Below are 18136 nucleotides of genomic sequence, written 5' to 3'. Positions count from 1 at the left end.
AAAAAGTCAACAAACTTGCCTAAGGAGTATATTGTCTGAAGAACAGAACAACAGAGAACAGCCCCAGAAAACTTGGACACGAGGAATCACATCAGCAGTCATGGAACAAGAGTGTCAGGAGAAGAGGACAGAGGTAGCGAAGCAAAAAAAGATGTTCAAAGAAATAAAGACTTAAGCTGAGCATCATGGTAGGCAAGGGCCGGAGGATCAAGAGGTTCAGGCTAGCCTGGGCTACATAGCAAGACACTGGGGAAAAAAAAACTGACAGCAGCCAAGTTTACTTTAAAACATTATTGTACACATTCAGGGAGCTTGTCAAACAGCAGACTGAATCAAGAGATCCATACCAGGTTTATCATAGTAAAAATGTAAAGCCATAGAAAGCATTGAGGAAACCATTTTCCTTTACAGGGAAGTCAGATATGGTAAGAGATGACTTCTCATCAGAAGCTACACAAGTGGAGCAGCAGATTCACAAAGGTCAAAAAGAAAAGCATCCTGTCCACTGCAAACTGTTCTTTCAGAAGTGAGTAAACAGTAAACAGTTTGCTGCTAACAGCAGCCCTTGTAGAGAGGCAATGGAAACAAGTGAGACAAATACACATGAAAAGGGCCAGGAACACTTGTAAAGCGTTAACATATCAGAAAGACAGGGTAAATGCATGTGTATGATGTTTTGTTGTAGCTGTAACAGAAATATACATTTACCAAAAATGTACAAAGGAGGTGGGTAGGGTATTAAACAAGTGACTGCAGACACCACTTAAACCCACAGGAACCAATAAGCAGAAATGTAAGGAAGGGCACCATAACAGCAGCTGTAAATACACACATGCCTTTTACTTGCTCCTTTATAAATCTTACCATTGAGTAAAGGTAATGGTGGATGCGCAGTACTTCCACTGGAATATATATAAATACATAAACAATACTTTCACAAAAAGGTAAATGGGGAAAGAAAACACTAATGCATGTATATCTTGTTGACATGAATTTGAAGCTAAGTTCTGAGGAGTTAAAAGTACGTGTGTGTGTGTGTGTGAGAGAGAGAGAGAGAGAGAGAAAGAGAGAGAGAGAAGAAAATACATAGCAGAGAGAGAGAAGAAAAAATATATAGCAAAAAACAACCTAATTCAAAAGAAAAAAAAAGGAGAAATAAAGGAACAGAGACATACAACAGAAAGCACTTATATAAGATACCTAGAAAACAAGTACCCAGGCCTCGTGGTGTCCCTTTAATCCCAACACTCAGAAAACAGAGGCAGGTGGATCTCTAAGAGTTCAAGACCAGCCTGGTCTACAGAGCAAATTCCAGGACAGTCAGGACTGTTACACAGAGAACCCTGTCTTGAAAAAACAGAAAGAAAAAGAAAAAATCCAGAAAACAGGTAAAATAGACAAATGTAGTAGAGTCAGTAACAACATAGGCAAATAATTAAACACAAGTTGTAAGACTAGGAAAACAAATTATTTTGGGAGACACTTTACTTTAAAAATGCAAATACGTTTGACAGTAAACAACAGATATGTTTACTATATAGTTATCCAAAGACAGCTGGGTAGCTATAAGCTATTAAACTGTAAAACAGGTTTTGGAACAAATACTACTGAAGAGTTAGTTCACAAAGATCAGTCCATCAAGAAGCTGTAATGAACATTAGTGTGTCTGTTAATAGGGCACCAAATAATAAACTCCATGACAGAAAAAAAGTAAAACAGACAACCTAAAAATAGAAAGATTTCAATATAACACTTTCAACAATAGAAGATCTAGGCAGAACCTCAAAGAGAAAACTTTAACAAGTCTGTTAAACAACTTGACCTAACCTAACAGACACCTAGAAAACACACTATTTTCTTGATGGCAATAAAATACTTGCTTTGGTTTTTTTTTTCTTTGGTTTTGGTTTTGGTTTTGTTTTGTTTCTGTTTGTTTGTTTTCTGAGATGGGGTTTCTCTGTGTAGCTTTAGTGCCTGTCCTGGAACTCGCTCTGGAGATCCGCCTGCCTGCCTCCCGAGTGCTGGGATTAAAGGCGCTAGCCACCACCACCCAGCTAATACTTGCTTTTCTTAAACAAACGTGGAAGGCTAGCGACACTGCTCAGTTGGTACAGTGCTTGCCTATCATGCACAAGCCCTGTTCAAGTCATTTTCAATCTCAGCACTGGGTAAACTGGCATGGCTGTACATACCTGTAACTCTAGCACTTAGGAATGAAGGACATTCAAGCCCCCTGTGGGCTACATGAGACCCTGTCATCAAGCAAACAGAAACTCTCAATACATTTAAAAGGACTTAAATATATAAAGTGTTTTTTCAGACACAGTGAAAAGGAAACTAGAAATCAGCAACAAAAGTCTGGGAAACTCACAAAACTGGAAGTTACATGGCCCTGCAGAATGTACAAGTTAAATAGAAGCCATATGAAAATCAAATATAATTTGAGATAAACATACATGTCAAGTTATGAGGTGCAGGTAATATAATGCCTACTTTTGTAGTTAGTGTCCATATTTACAAAGGATACGGAGATATTTTTTAAAGGCAATGGAAAAAATACTATAATCAGTTACCTAACCATCTAATGCACTAAGAAAAACAAAATAATCCAAGATCCTCTGAGATGGCCCATGGGAAAAGACACTAGATGCAAGCCTAATGACCTACAGGAAGAGAATCAACCTCTGGATATTGTTCTTTGACCCTGCGTGCATGTACACTCACACAACATCAGATACATGCAACTTTTAAAAAGGCCAGAATAGACTTAAAGAAGAAAATAATATTAGGGTGTATGTTAATAGAGAAAATGAATGAAATCAAATAGTCTTAGAAGTCATCAAAATTTACCAACCTTTAGTTAGATTGACTGATGAGAAATGAAAGAGGATCTTACTATAGACTTTAAAGTACTCGGGAGAGAGACAGACACTAAGTCTCAGAAAGATAGACACTGCCCAAACTGACTCTAGAAAAGACAGGTGACCTGAATGAACCCATGAGAAGAATGTGACTGAATTCATCAATAAATTACCCACAGAGAAAAGACCAGCTCCAGTGGTTTCTCTGCTAATACAAACTTAACAGAGTAAGATGAAACATTTCTTTTCCTAAAAGGCCAGATTTACCCCCGGAACAAAACCAGACAAAGCCATGCAATAAAATTTCAGACAACAGCTTGTGAGAAGCACAAAATTCAACAAACTAGTAAACCAAACATGAAAGCAAAACTTATCACCATAATTAAAAGGGATTTGCAAAGAGAATGCAAATGATCCACCATGAAACCCAACCAATGTAATATACTATATCCTTAGAGTATCAAAACTCACAATGAACACAGAAAAAGACCTTTAATAACATTCAACATTTTTAATGAAACAACACTCAATAAGCTAGGAAAATACCTTTACTGGATTAAAGCAGTCTACCCGAGGATACAGGTGAGGTGGGGGGATATACTTAACATATTCCAATAGTGAAAGACTTGTTATTTTCTCCCTAGGACCAGGAACCATATAAAGATTTCTGCTTTTAACATTGCACTGGAGGAGCCATGGTAATTAGGAAAGAAAAGTAATTTGGACAAGCAGTAGTACAATTATTAAAACTGCATAATCTGCACAAAGAGTTGACACAGAACATGATTAAAATCCACTAGACCAAGAGGTTCAAGACTGGGATTCAATAGAGTGCTTGTCTAGCATTTTAATGGCCCTAGGTTCAATCCCTGCACCAAAAACAGTCAACTAGCTTAACAAGGTTGTTGAACACTTAAGACAGAGAAATCAACTGTTCATTTACTTGCAATGAATACATCAAAAATGAAACAGTTGCATTTACAATACCATCAAAAATACAGGAAAATTAACAAGGGCAAGAGTTACATTCTGAAAAGCACAAATAATTGTTATTAAAAAGAGGAAGACCTAAATAAATGTGAAAACATGCCATGATGGTGACTGAAGACTGGACGTAAGATGAGTAAACTCCCCAAACTGAGCTGCAGGTTTTCTTTTTTTTTTTTTTTTTTTTTTTCGAGACAGGGTTTCTCTGTTGTTTTTGGTGCCTGTCCTGGAACTAGCTCTTGTAGACCAGGCTGGCCTCGAACTCACAAAGATTCGCCTGCCTCTGCCTCCCGAGTGCTGGGATTAAAGGCGTGCGCCACCACCGCCCGGCTGAGCTGCAGGTTTTCAAGGGACTCTTTTATGACAGTGATAGATTGATTCTAAACTTGGTGTGGAATTCCAAGAGACTCAGAATAGCTAAAATCACTGAAAAAAATAATAAAGTTAGGATTCACATCTCTCAATTTCAAAATTTACAAATAAACAAGAGCCATCAAGAGTGCAGAGTATGACGGATGCAGATCAACATAATAAGACCGACAGTCTCAACATAACCCATGTGTCCATGATAGCTGATTTCACAGAACATTCCTTCAGAGGAGAGATGTGTCTTCAGTAATGATGTGGCAACCAGAAAACAACATAAAATGAGGAAAACTAGACTGGAATCTCAGGATAAGCCAGAAACTATAAACTTTAGAGTGGGAAAGGTTCTTGATCTTGGCCCTCAAATTTGTCAGTGAAAAGTTCCTCCTCCCTCCAAACATATAATAAATCTTTTTTAAGTATTGATGAGTAGCTAGAGGAATTAAGGCTTTCATACATTGCATGTAGGAATATAAAATGGAACCATACTTTGAAAAGTAGACTGGTAGTTCTTCAATGTTTAAACATATAGTTCCCATATGATCGACAGATCATTACTAGGCATTCACTCAGGGAAATGGAAGCCGGTATCTACATAAAATCTCATCCACAATGCTCTCCACAGTGTTGTTCATAACTTTCAGAGAAAAACAACCCACATGTCCATTAATAGATGGCTAAAAATACTGCCCAATAGCTATAAAATGGAATATTTCACGTGTGTGATGACTGCACATACTTGAAAATGGTAGTGTCGATGCATAGCTATTAAAAATGTTCTGAATCATCCTGAGTAAGGTAACCCAGACGGGGAAGACAAACATGGCATGTACTCACTCATCTAGTGGATATGAGCTGTAAAATAAAGGATAACTGTGCTACAATCCACAGACTCAGAGAGACTAGGTAAACCTGGGAGGGATGCCCAGGTCTAAGAAGGGGAAATAGAAGCAACTTCATGAGTGAACCGAGGGCAGGTGAGGATGAGAACACAAGCAATCAGGCTGGTGGCGGGGGGAAGGGTGCTGAAAGAGATTACAGGAAAGGGGGTGCATTTCAGGGTCAGGTGAAAGCCTGGCACGAGGGAATCTCCCAGGAATCTACAAGGATGACCCCAACTAAGACTCCTAGCAAAACAGACTGCAGCCTGAACTGTCCATCTCCATAGCCAGATCGGCGCCCAGCCCAGCTGTCATCAGAGAGGTGCCACCTAGCAACTGACAGAAACAGATGCAGACCCACAGTCAAACATTAGGCAGGGTTCAGGGAATCCTGCATACAAGTGGGGAAAGGATTATGGAGCTAGAGGGGTCAAGAACACCACAAGAAAATCAACTAACCTGAGTTCATAGGGGCTCACAGAGACTGAAAGGACAACCATGGGAGCCTGCATGGGGCTGACATAGGCACTTGCATATATGTTACAGTTGTGTAGCTCGGTCCTCCCATGGGACTCCTAATAGTGGGAGACAGAGTCTGTCTCTGACTCTTTTACAGGCTTTTGGGACCCTATTCCTCATACTGGGTTGCCTTGGCCAGCCTTAATATGTGGAAAGGTGTTTAGTCTTACTGCAACTTGATATGGCATGTTTTATTGATATCCATGGGAGGCCTGCTCTTTTCTGAAAAGAAATGGAGGAGGGGTGGATTATGGGGCAGTGCAGGCAGAAGGGAGATGGGGGAAGGGACTTTGGAGGAGAAGAGGGAGGGAAAATTGTGGCCAGGATGTAAAATAAATAAATTTATTTTAAAAAATATCCTATAGCCAAAGCAGGCCATTGGGGCTGGAAGTTACTCCTTTGGCCTGTGAGCCTAAAGGTTATTCATCACAGTAAAGCCTCATGTTTTGTGGGGGGGAAATGTTCTGAGTAACAGTAGAACTTTTGCCTTTCCAGTCATGAATGTACTCACCTTTGCCATCACGTAAATGGCACACATTAACAACTGGTCCAGATGTCTGTCCATCATCAGTTCAGGACACTGGATTATAGAGAATTCAAAGCAGGTCCAAATTTTTTTCCTCAGTTCATCTGAAATATCTAGTTTTGCACAAAGATCCCGAAGGCGGACACCAGCTAAGTGATAAACCTAACAGAGAAACAGAAATATGTCAAACTTTATTTCATACTTAGACCTGCCAAGCTTGTGCTTCAGTAAAGGTACATGAAAAGTTACCTTTCTAAAGAAAAGTGATAAAGAGCTAGTCTTCCGGGCTCTACTACTGCCGCTGGTTAAAGGCTGGCCTTGTTTCTGCTGTTGTCCACCTGGGGAAATCTGCTGAACGGCCACCTGACCAGGGACTTGCAAGGTTGTTCCTGTCACCTGTTGGGAACTCAGGCTTCCAGCCAGGGCTTGAGCACTGAGGGGCTGGAGAGAGCCCGTCACAGCTTGTGCCTGGCCTCCAACATTGACCTGGACTGGGAAGAACGTTATCCCTCCATTCTCATTGGCAATACCTACAGTTTATTACAAAGGAAAAGAAAAAGGATTGTTCACAGGTTTCCATTTCTTTCCTGCCCATCTTCCATCATTGCTATTTTATATTGACACTCTTTCCAAGTCTTAGGTGATTGTCTAACAAATGCCAGAGAACTCAATCCCTAACTCTGCCTTCCTTACCTTGTACAGGAATGGTCACTGTTTGTCCATTGTTGGCTGTGACAGTGGCTGTTGCCATGGTGACCAAGGTCTGTCCAGGAACTGGTGTGACAGATACAGCCTCCCCAGATACATTCTGCACAGGGACAGCATTGACCAGGGGCTGTGGGGGGATGCGCCCAGATGTGCCTCCTTCAGGGGGACTGTCATTCTCAAATAGCCGCCGTCTAATAGTGCTGGCTGTTGGGGAACTGTACCTGTCATATAATGTGGTTGGAGATGCTATACCTACAACCAAAAGAAACCAGACTCTTTAACACAGAAACAAATCTGACTTCCACTTAAGCTCTTGTTCCAAAGGAAATCCAGTGTGTTTCAGATATTGTATAATGTTTAAAGCAGATAAAGTATACAGAAGTCATAGGACACCATAGCTGTTCTAGTGCAAACTCAAGGAAAGCATTTCACAAAAGAAATACCCTGTCTGCAGCTGTCTCTTCTTGGTCTTCCTTCCCAGAAGTCAGACTGGACCTTGTCCTCCACCACCTTGTCCTCTGCCATATTTTGACATGGGGTAATTTAAGGAATCATTTAATTTCCCCCATACTCAGATTTGAACAAACATTACCTGACCAAGAGACATGATGGCATGCCATCCAGCAGTATTTTCCCTCAGCTTCCTATGAATATTCCTCTGTCCTTCCCACTCAGGGATGATTACTAACATTCGATATTCTTCAGTAAGGTAGACATATAAGGTTTAGATTTAATAAACTTAGTTTTAAATAACTTTATTGAGATATAATTCATGTGATATACATACCATCTACTTAAGTTATATAATTCAATGGCTTATATATTAAATAATTTTAAAATTGTTGCAAAAAGCGATATAACATTATCAGCATTTGTTATCTTTAAATACATATAGACAGCATTGCTTAATTATTAATACTTTCTTGAATGTTCATTTTTTGAGACAAGGTCGCTCTATGTAGCTCTAGCTGTCCTAGAACTCACTGTGTAGCACAGGTTGGCCTCAAGCTCCCAGACAGCTACCTGCCCCTGCCTCCAAATCTAGCATTAAAGGCATGCACCTCCATGCCCAGAGAAACTGTTTTTTTCTGTCTTAGTCACTCTACACAAAAAACAATTGTTATGGCTTAGTTTATTTTTAAGATTCTTACTGACATGTGAGTTTTTGGAATGTGAGCGTTCCTTTCATCCCTGTCCACCATCTGTAAGACCTTCATGAAACAGCTCTTCCAGATTTAAAAATAAAAGTAAGGAGTTTATAACAGACACCAACACAAGTGAGTCCTGAAAGCTGTGTCCTAACGCTCCCTAGGTTACATACAAGATGACATAAAGACGGACAGAGTTGTGGACCCAACCATGTAGATTCATAAAGAGAGAAGTACCAAGTACAAAGAAATGGACGTTTAATGTAAATATTAATTCAGAGACTTGGGGAGGGGAAAACTACAAAAATGGAACTGAAAAAAGACCAGCTTATCAGATCTGAAACCAGGTCTGTGTACTGAAACAATTATTACTGTTCTTTGAGAGATGAGAAAGGGCTAGAGATGCCTCAGCACTTCTTGCAGGGTTTGGTTTGGTTCTCAGCACCCAAATGGTAGCTCACAACTATCCATAATTATTCACTTACAGAGGACACCTTCTGACCTCTGCAGGCACCAGGCATGTACATGGTGCATAAGACATACATGCAGGTGAAACACTCATAAAATAAATCTACAAACAATTTCTTAAATGAGAAAGTTTCATGAAGTATTCAATTAGTGAGTTAGTTTGGTTTTCTGTTGTTTGTTGTTGTTTTGAGTCAGGGTCTGATTGGGTAGCTAAATTATGTAGACTGGCCTTAAAGCTAGGTTCCTCCTACCTTAGTCTTCCATTACAGAAGTATGCCACCACACCCTGAATCATCTATGTTTATTGAGTAGGCACTGACTTAGAGTAAACTTAATTTTAAAACCAATTCTTTTATAGCTAATGTTTATCAAGTACATTTTGAAACTGACCTAGTAATAGCAATGTTCTAATGGATTAGGAGCTCTTTGGAGCTATATAATTGTTCTTTAAAATAGTTGTGGAACTGAAAGTATACTCAATAGTTGAATGTGTACTGTGTATTTGGGAGACCCTGGCTTCAATGTCCAGCCCCAGGGGGAAAAATAGAAAAAAAAAACAAAGAAGACAAACTCCCATACATAAATATAAATCCTGCACATAGGCAGTCATATAAGGAGCCAGCTAAAACCTAAGCCTGTATTTTCTGTACAGCCGAGCAGGGATGTCACATTAACCTAAGTAGCACAGCGCTAATAACAAAGCTGAATATGGTCCAGCCATGGAGCCATCCTGTCTCACTGTATCTAACTGGATCCCATAGCTAACCTTAATATGTCAGGTGTGGTGGTACACACCTATATTCTCAGAGGCTGAGTCAGAAAGACCAAGGATTGGAAATCAGCCTGGGCAAGACAGCAAGACTCTTATCTCTAATAAACATAACAAAACAAAACCATAAAAGGGAAGACATATTTGAAAGATTGAGAGAATTCACTGAGAATTCTATAGTTGGCAATAAGTTATTGTTAATAGTTTGTTTTCCTATTTCTGCCCTTTTGTGTGTTTATAGATGAAAATTCACTTACAAATGAAGACCAAATTAAATGTAAAGTGTTCTAAAAAGATACCTGTAAGTATGGCATAGGGACACACCCCTGTAATCTTTGTAGTGGGGATGTGGATGCAAGAAGATTTTAAATTCAAGGTCAGCCTGGGCCCTTATACAGCCAGGCCCTCTCTCAGAAAGGTTTTTTATGTTAATATTTCTTTAAAACATATTTAAACTGGGTGGTGGTAGTGTACACCTTTAATCCCAGCACTCAAAGGCAAAGACAGGAGGATCTCTGTGAGTTCGAGGCCAGTCTGGTCTACAGAGCAAGTTCCAAGTTCCAGAACAGGCTCCAAGCTACCACGAAACCCATTTCAAAAGAAAAAAAAAAAAGCATATTTAAGTCAGGTGTGGTAGTGTGTAACATGAGGGCCAGCTTGTTGGGGTATCTGTCCCGCCCGGTACTCCACAGCCGGCAAACCCCAAAGAAAATCACACACAAGACTCCATAAGATTATAAACTGATTGGCCCAATAGGTCAGGCTTATTATTAGTCCTTGTAACTTATATTAATCCATTATCATTATCTATGTTAGCCATAATGGCTCAGTACCTTTTCCAGCTGGGCAGCTTACATGTTTCCTCTCTAGTGGTCTGCGCAGGAGTGGCTAAGGGAGTTTCCTCCTCCCTAGCCTTATCCTATTCTCATTGCCCCGCCTCTACTTCCTGTCTGGTTGACCCACCTATACTTCCTGTCTGGCCAATCAGCGTTTTATTAAAATACATGATTGACAGAATACAGACGATTCTCCCGCACCAGTAGTGTAGTGGTACACAACTGGAATCCAGCATTTGGAAAGTGGACAGTCAGGAGTTCAGGGTCATCACTGGCTACATAGTGAATTGAAGACCAGCCTAAACTACACAAGATGCCGTCACAACCCTCTTGAACAGAAAAAAAGCATTTTAAATGATTGCTATATCACTAAAACACAGAATATTCTTTACTCTGCACGGCCTATTAACTTTACTTACAGGGTCAGATGAAGTTTAAGCATCTAGACTCAGGACGCGAACATTGCTTTAGTGTTCTAGACTCACCTCCTCCAAGTCCTCCAGCATCAGCACGTATTTCATTCACCCTTCTCGGGGGTAAGGGAGAGCCAGCAATACAAATTTCATCTGTCCTTTCTAGGTTTTGAGGTGGCATGACCTATAAAGAATTGTTTCCATAAAATCTTAATAGGCAAAAACATTTCACTAGAAATAAAGTAACAGTCTAAGGCAAAAAGGAAATTTTTGTCTGATTAGTTATTTCTTAACTGAACTACTAAAAGATTCAAACCAGTTACTGGATTGAATTGTCTGAACCAATGTTCCTGACTGATCTGGAGAGTCGGAATTTTTACTGTCATGGAAATTGATGACAGTTACAGGTTCTCAAGGAACCTGATTCTGTTTCCTTTTTGATACAGGAATAAACCATTAATCACACTGCAAACCCCTGACCCCTAGGGCAGAGCCTATAAACAATATTGATGTGCTCCCCTTACAGACAGACGGTAAGATACTGTCACAAACCTCCTCACACGTAGGCACTCTGTTTTCATTCTCTCTAATTCTGTCCCACAGTGGGGACTCTGTTCTCCATGCCAAATGATCTAAAATTTGCCCTTCAATCTGGTTGAGGTGTTTGACCACTTCTCTGCAAAGACCATCTTCTGCTCTAATAAATATTTCTATTACCTGAAATAAAGAAAATTCCCGGGTTAAATAATAATTACTATGGTTTTTAATGTAAAAGTTTTATGAGTATAAAAGCAAAATAAAACATCTAAATATTTAAAAATATTCAATTTATCAGAAATCACAAGTTTAATAAAGCAATACCATATGTAGCAAGCTGCTCTTACTTTTATAATATTTGTAAATAATCTACACATATGAATAATATACAATATTTTGTATAATTATATATTTCAAAATTTACAAACAAAAAATATACTTTATAAGTCAAGCCTGAAAACAATACTCTTAAAATTTTATATTAAGGGGTGTGTGTTTGTAGGCTAAAGGCCAAAGACTCACTTTCCATTATCAATAAAACAAAAAATAATATTAAAAATCTCTGAACATAAGTGGAGTGTGGGGGCTCATGCCTGTCATCCTAGTACTCAGGAAGTGAAGGCAAAAGAATCAAAAGTTTCAAGTTATCCTTGAGTTTGATGCCAGCCTGGGCTAGATTATACCTTGTCTCAGAAATAAGTAGAATGATAGAAAATTAATTTTTTTCCTGAAAGATCTTTAATACTAAGCTTTCATGAGTAAGAAAGGCTGGTATACAGAACTGGTGCCACGAATGCCGCTGCTTCAAAAGGATGTGTGCTGCTCTGACTGCTCTGACGATACAGCTGACCTAATTACCCACGGAGGTTTGGGACCACTGAGAGGGGAGACAGGAAGTAGTAAGGTGAGGTGGGGAGCCTGGGGCTGCTCCCCTGCTTCTCTGCTCTCTCAGGTTTTTACCCCCATTTCTGACTCCTGTGTCTTTATTGATAAAATCAGTTAGATTTACACTTTCAAAAAGATTTATTTTTAATTTATATGTGTGTGTCTTTATGTCCTGTATATGGATGGGAAGGAAGACAGACGGGGGTTTCAGGTCCTTTGAGAACTGAACTTAGGTCCTCCCGGAGCAGGAAGCACGCTTAACTGCTGAGCTGTCTCTCCAGTCCCAGCATCCCCTCTTCTTACACCCCGACCCCTTGCTTCTCTTTTCCCTTCCTTTCTGAGGCAGCCCTTGCTATGAAGCCCAGGTCAAGGTCACAATCCTCCTACCTAAGCTTTCCAAGTACTGGATTATAAATGTAATCCACCACATCTGGCCCCTCTTAGGTCTTCATCACAGTAATCTGCAGTCCTTCGGCAGATGGTAGAAGAAATCGGGTGAATGTTTCAGCCAAAAGAAATCTGCCATACTACTGTATATTACAAGAATTTATATAGGTCTTAAGACTCTGTTTTATTTTAGTTCCCTACGTAGAGATTATTAAATATTTAATAGGATAGATTTATATGTTTAATGTGAACAAGGTGGGTAGCAAGAGGTTGGTCTCATTCATAATCATCAGTATAATTTTAAATACCTTATAAAAATGATAATGTGGTACATCAAATATTTCAGCAATAAATGGAAAATTCCCAGGAGGCTTATAGGAAAAAGCGACAACCTCAAGGCAGCAGGCCAAGAGTGACTTATGGAATGCGTCTTGTTCCAGAACACCCTATAAAAAAAAGTAGCATTTAGAAACAGTAGCTCACTCTGAAAACCATTTCATATCCTGTTTAAATATACTCATTGTTTTATTAAAATATAGATTAAAGGAATATATAAGAACTTCCAAAAACGTATGCTATGAAATACTTTTTTAAAAATATTTTAAAATGACAAACAAGCTTTTGAGGCTACGATAAAAGTACAGCCCTATGGATTGCTGGCGGGAACGTAAAATATGAAGTGCTGCTTTGACAAATAGTACGGTGGCTTTCAAAAGTTAAACATAAAATTACTGTATGAGACACTTGCCTCACCTCTGTGAGATTCTGGTCCAGTCTACAGAACTACCATATGACACACCAATCCTAATTCTAGGAATAAAGAGCCATCGAGGACCAAAAGAAAGCACTCAAAACAGATGCCTTGCACACCAGCAACCATGGCAGCACTGTTCACAACAGCCAGAGGCAGAACGATCCTAGTGTCTATCAACAAACAAGTCAGAAACGAAAGATTTAAATACAAGGAAAGAAGTTGTAATACTTGCTAGAGCATGGATAAACAGTGAAAGCAAACTTAAGTCAAACACAAAAGAGCAAATATGATTCCAACTATCTGGGGAACCTTAAATAGGTAAACTCAAAAAGCTGGAAGACAGTACACAGAGGGCCAGAGAGAAGGAGGAATGGAGAATTAGTGTTTAATAGTGGAAGATGGTGAGGATGATGGCTGCAAAGCTCTGCCAATGTACATTGAAATGTAACCTTCAAGATGATGAAAAATGCGTTCTTAAGTAAATTTCACCATAATAAAAATCTTTTAAAAGAGATTAAACTATATGTTCATCTAAATAATATATTAAGTACCTACTTGATATTAGTCCCTAAGTTGTAGCTATGGTTTATATGCAATTCAGTATGTGTTTCATGCACACAAAGTTAAGTCATATAGTAGTATATATATATGGTGGCCTACAAGCATCTGTATCTCTCTCCACTTTCAGAGGATTCAACACCCTTTTCTGACCTTTGAGGATACCAGGAGCCACACACATGGTGCATATGCATAAGCATGCAGGCAAACACTCATACACATAAAATAAAATATAAAAAAATTAAAACAAACCAAAAAAGAAACAATAGTATGTCCCTGTAGTCGCAGCATTTGGGAGACTGGGGCAGGAAGATTAGAAGTTTAAGGCCAGTGTGGGTTATACTAAGTTTAAAGTCTACATGTACTACATAGTAAGACCTTGTCTCAAATTTTAATAAAAGAAAAAGAGCTAAATGTTACAAGAAATTCAAACTAATTACTGGCCAATTTTATAACTTTTAAAATGTCATTTTAAAAATTAGCTCTCTTTTAAAAATTTGTCTTATCCCTATGTATGAGTGTTCCACGTCCATATTTTCTGTGCAGCACTCTCTGCTGCTCTGGTGTCTGGAGAGGCAGGAAGAGCGCATCAGATATCCTGGAACTGGAGGTAGAGAGTCGTAAGCCACCATGGGCGCAGTCCACTGAACCCACTGTGCGGGCGGCCAGTGCTTTAACCTCTGAGTCAGCTCCTCAGCTCCAAAGCCAGCAAGCTTTTTTCTTCCCGCCCTTTTGTTGTTGCTGTTGTTCAAGATCGGTTCCTCTGTGCATCCCTGGAACTCGCTCTGTAGCCCAGGCTAGCCTCGAACTCACAGAGATCTGCCTGCCTCTGCCTCCCCAGTGCTGGAACTAAAGGTGTGCACCACCACCGCCCAGCTCAAAATTAGCACTCTAATTGTAAAGAGTCTCTTTTAAGTTAATGTGAGTGATAGGTAGATAACCATGAAAGTGCTACGGTGCTTTCCCATAGTTCTCACAGTTCATGCTCCTAGCCTTATTTTTATTAATTGAGTAGTTCTGGTTTTCCCTAGCTTCATCTTTATAAGAGACTATTTTTAAATGCCACATAAAATACATAAAATTATGTATAATTATAAGACACTACTGTTTGTTTAGGGTATTTTACTAGTTTATAAAGATCATTTTGGGAAAAAAAAATCTTTTTTTTTTTTTTTGGTGATACTCCCCAAGACCTTGCAATGCTAAGCCATCGTAATGGAATGAATTCATCCCCAGCCCGTCTTTGGTTTTTTTGTTGCACAGGATGGCCTCAAACTTGTTAAGAACCTCAGGCAGACCCTAAAATTGTGATTCTACTGGTCAGCCTCCAAAGCAGGTAAGATTAAAGGGTAAGCCATGGGAAAATATAAGAAAAATCATCTGAGCGAAAGGATGCTTGGAGACTTAAGTTCAAGTCCCATCCAATCAACAGCCTGTGTTTTCCTTCTATCAGACAACCCCGCTCAAGTCCAGTCTGAGTATTTTAACACTTGACTACTGGGGTATGAATAAGAATGTCACTCATACACTCAGGGGTTTGATTACGTGGTCCCTATTTGGTGGTATTGTTTGGGAAAGATTTAGGAAGTGTGGCCTTGTTGGACCAGGTTTGTCACTGGAGGCAACCTTACAGTTTCAAAGCCTCACACTCTTCCCACTCTCTCTGCCTTGTGCTTGCTGGTAAAGATGTGAGTCTTCAGCTTTCTGTTCCTGTCACTGTGCCCTCACTCAGCCATCATGGACTCCTTCCCTCTGGAACTGTTAGCCCAAATAAACTCTTTCTTCTATAAGTTGCTTTCATCATTGTATCTTATCACAATAAAGAAGTAATGAATACATCTACAGATTCCTCCTATTCTAAAATCAGTGTTATAATGTATGACCTGCCACAGTGAGAATCACTCCTTTACTCCACTCCATATACCTTACACTGTTAGGGCCGAGGGCTCTGTGTATAAGTTTGTTTCCTTCGGTGCTAATCTTATTCCCTAAAGAATACATCATCTCTTTGTAACGGCCTTTTGTTTGGGGTGAGGGTGAGGATGAAGCTCCGTTTTACTGCAGTGATCAATACATCATATTGTACTCACAGATAAATCCGTGTCTCCCAATCTTTTCTGTTCCTGCTCAATAACAGACTCTAATACTTTATAGTAAAGCATTTCTGCAAAACGAAAATATTTGTTGGCAATTTCTGTTGAAATAAGAAAAGTCACAAAAATTAAACACGAATTAAGTAAATATCATGGAAAAGATTAATCCCTCCCTTCTCTATTCACAAAATAAAATCTAAAAACCAAATCCATACTTTCAATTATTTTAATTAAATTTATTTATTTAATGTATATTGATGTTCTGCTTGCACATATATCTGTGCCATGTGTGCCTGGTTCCCCAAGAGGCAAGAAAAGGGCATCGGATCCCCTGGGACTGGGGCTATAGATGCTCTGAGCCGTTGTGTGGGTGCTGGGAATTGAACCTGGGTCCTCTGGAAGAGCTCTTAACTGTGAGCCAGTGCTTTTCAAACTGTCTAGTGCTGTGACCCTTTAATATAGTTCCTCATGGTTTGGGAGGAAAATTATTTTTGTTGTTACTTCATAACTGCAATTTCATTGCTGTTATGAATCGTAATGTAAATATCTGATATGCAACCCCTGTGAAAGTTTCACCTGAACCCCAAAGGGGTCTTGACCCACTGATTGAGAACCTCTGTGTTGAGCCATCTCTCTGGCCCAAATTCATACTTTCTATAGTTGATGTTTCAATTATCCCTAAAAATTTCTCAATATTCCTTTTTTCCCTGAGTCAGGGTGCACTCTGTAGCCCAGGCTGGCCTTTAGCTTTAATCACTAGTCCTGCCACAGCCTCCCAAGCACTGGAATTATAAATGTGAGCTCCACAACTGGCTTAAGTACCGTTAATGTTAACGTTTTCATACTTTCTAAAACTGACACAAAAGCAGCATATAAAGAACTTAGTATCTCTACATGAGACGCACACACTATCACTGTCTCTGCATGAGACGCACACACTATCACTGTCTCTACATGAGACGCACACACTATCACTGTCTCTGCATGAGACGCACACACTATCATTGTCTCTATATTAGACACACACACTATCATTTTGAACATAACAATTCCATTCCACTATGGCTTGGTGTTGGAAGTCCTTCAAAGACTTATGTGTTTAAGCTTTGGTACCCTTGGTGGCACTGTTGGAAAGTAGTGGGACCATTAAGAGGTAGGGCCTCAAGAGAGGTTCTTAAGTCATTAGAGGCATAGCCTCTAAAGGGATTGTGGGCTCCTGGATTCTTGATGAGTGTGTATACCCTGCTCTCCCTGCCATGACAATTCCACTCACAGAGGTCAAAGCAACTGTACTACTAGTCATAAGCTGAAACTTACAAATCAGGAGCTGAACAAACTTTTAGTTTCAGAAGTTAATTATCTTAGATATTCATAGAAACAAGAGCTAACTAGTACATACTATATTAAGCAGTATATAACTGGTTTATTATTCTAGTATACTTGGTTTTGATTCATGACATGAAGAAATTCCCAGCCAGCTTTAGGCCCTGTACCAGTTACAGACTGAGAACTGCTAAAGCAGAAATCCAAAGTCTGAGACTTTTTGAAAATCAACATCATGCCACAAGATGTGTAAGTCAGATACAAGCGCACTGAAGAGTGATGGAAAGGACCAGACTATATGCAGGATACACGAAACGTAAGTTACTTTTGTCTTTAGATTTCAGTTCCATGTCCAAAGTATTTCATTTTGTATATGCAACAATCTACAGCTGAAAAAAAAACCTGAATATTTCTGGTCCCATGCCTTTCAGAGAAGGGAGAGTCAAGCTGTGCAGCTTCTGTCTTTCTTTGTTTTTGATTTATTTTTTCTATGCTGTTTTTCTATGCTGAAGAACCAAATACAAATTTCCAGCTCACAAATAAAAACTTACAAATCAAACAGTGCTAAAGGTACAATTAACAGATATTAGACTAAACCTTCTGTTTCTGAACAGGGCCCAGCAATCACGTCACTGATGGAAAAGACGGACTGCTACACCACAGCCTTCGGTTTACAGGTCTAGTCTTTCCTTGTCTGACTGCACGTAGTCAGACGTCTAAGTGAGGAGCAGTCTGGACAACAGTAAATCTTACCTTTAGCACAATTACTAGAATCCTCATCTGGTTGAAAATGCTGAGAATACAGTTCATGCATTTCTTTCAGTCTGTTAGCAATAGCATGAGTTGGGTCTCGGGAACATGTCCTAAAAAGTAATGTGAGATTATCTAATGTAACATGTTTTGGCCACAAAGAAATGCAATGTCTAAAAGTATAAATTTTGTTAACATATAAATAGAAAATGCTTTGAGCAGACACTATATACTTTGCAAATGAATGAAGGAAATCTCATACTTTCTTTTCAAAGACGGTATTACTATTTCAAGTGGTAGAAGTATTTCTGTGTAGAGTTGTTCACTTTTTTGCACTTGATCTGGGGCTCATTTTATGCTGTGACTG

The 18136-nt window shown here is 39.3% G+C and overlaps 1 protein-coding gene across 3 annotated transcripts in view; it reads right to left on the bottom strand.

Moving 5' to 3' along the window:
- Rbl2 (RB transcriptional corepressor like 2) overlaps window positions 1–18136 on the bottom strand; it is a 52594-nt gene that overhangs the window by 10293 nt on the left and 24165 nt on the right. For all 3 annotated transcript variants that reach the window (XM_085682025.2, XM_048426767.3, XM_048426768.3), the window contains exons 10-17: window positions 17773–17882; window positions 15694–15797; window positions 12600–12737; window positions 11035–11199; window positions 10555–10666; window positions 6834–7100; window positions 6390–6670; window positions 6126–6302 (exon numbers count right to left, since the gene is read on the bottom strand). In XM_085682025.2, coding sequence (XP_085538151.2) covers window positions 6126–6302; window positions 6390–6670; window positions 6834–7100; window positions 10555–10666; window positions 11035–11199; window positions 12600–12737; window positions 15694–15797; window positions 17773–17882 — 1354 coding nt within the window. The remainder of the gene's footprint in view (window positions 1–6125; window positions 6303–6389; window positions 6671–6833; window positions 7101–10554; window positions 10667–11034; window positions 11200–12599; window positions 12738–15693; window positions 15798–17772; window positions 17883–18136) is intronic.

The sequence above is a fragment of the Myodes glareolus genome, chromosome 22 (genome assembly GCF_982192425.1).
Source record: "Myodes glareolus chromosome 22, mMyoGla1.1, whole genome shotgun sequence".
Taxonomy (NCBI): domain Eukaryota; kingdom Metazoa; phylum Chordata; class Mammalia; order Rodentia; family Cricetidae; genus Myodes; species Myodes glareolus.
Note: the sequence above shows the minus strand (reverse complement) of the source record. Positions and strands in the feature narration are given on the sequence as shown.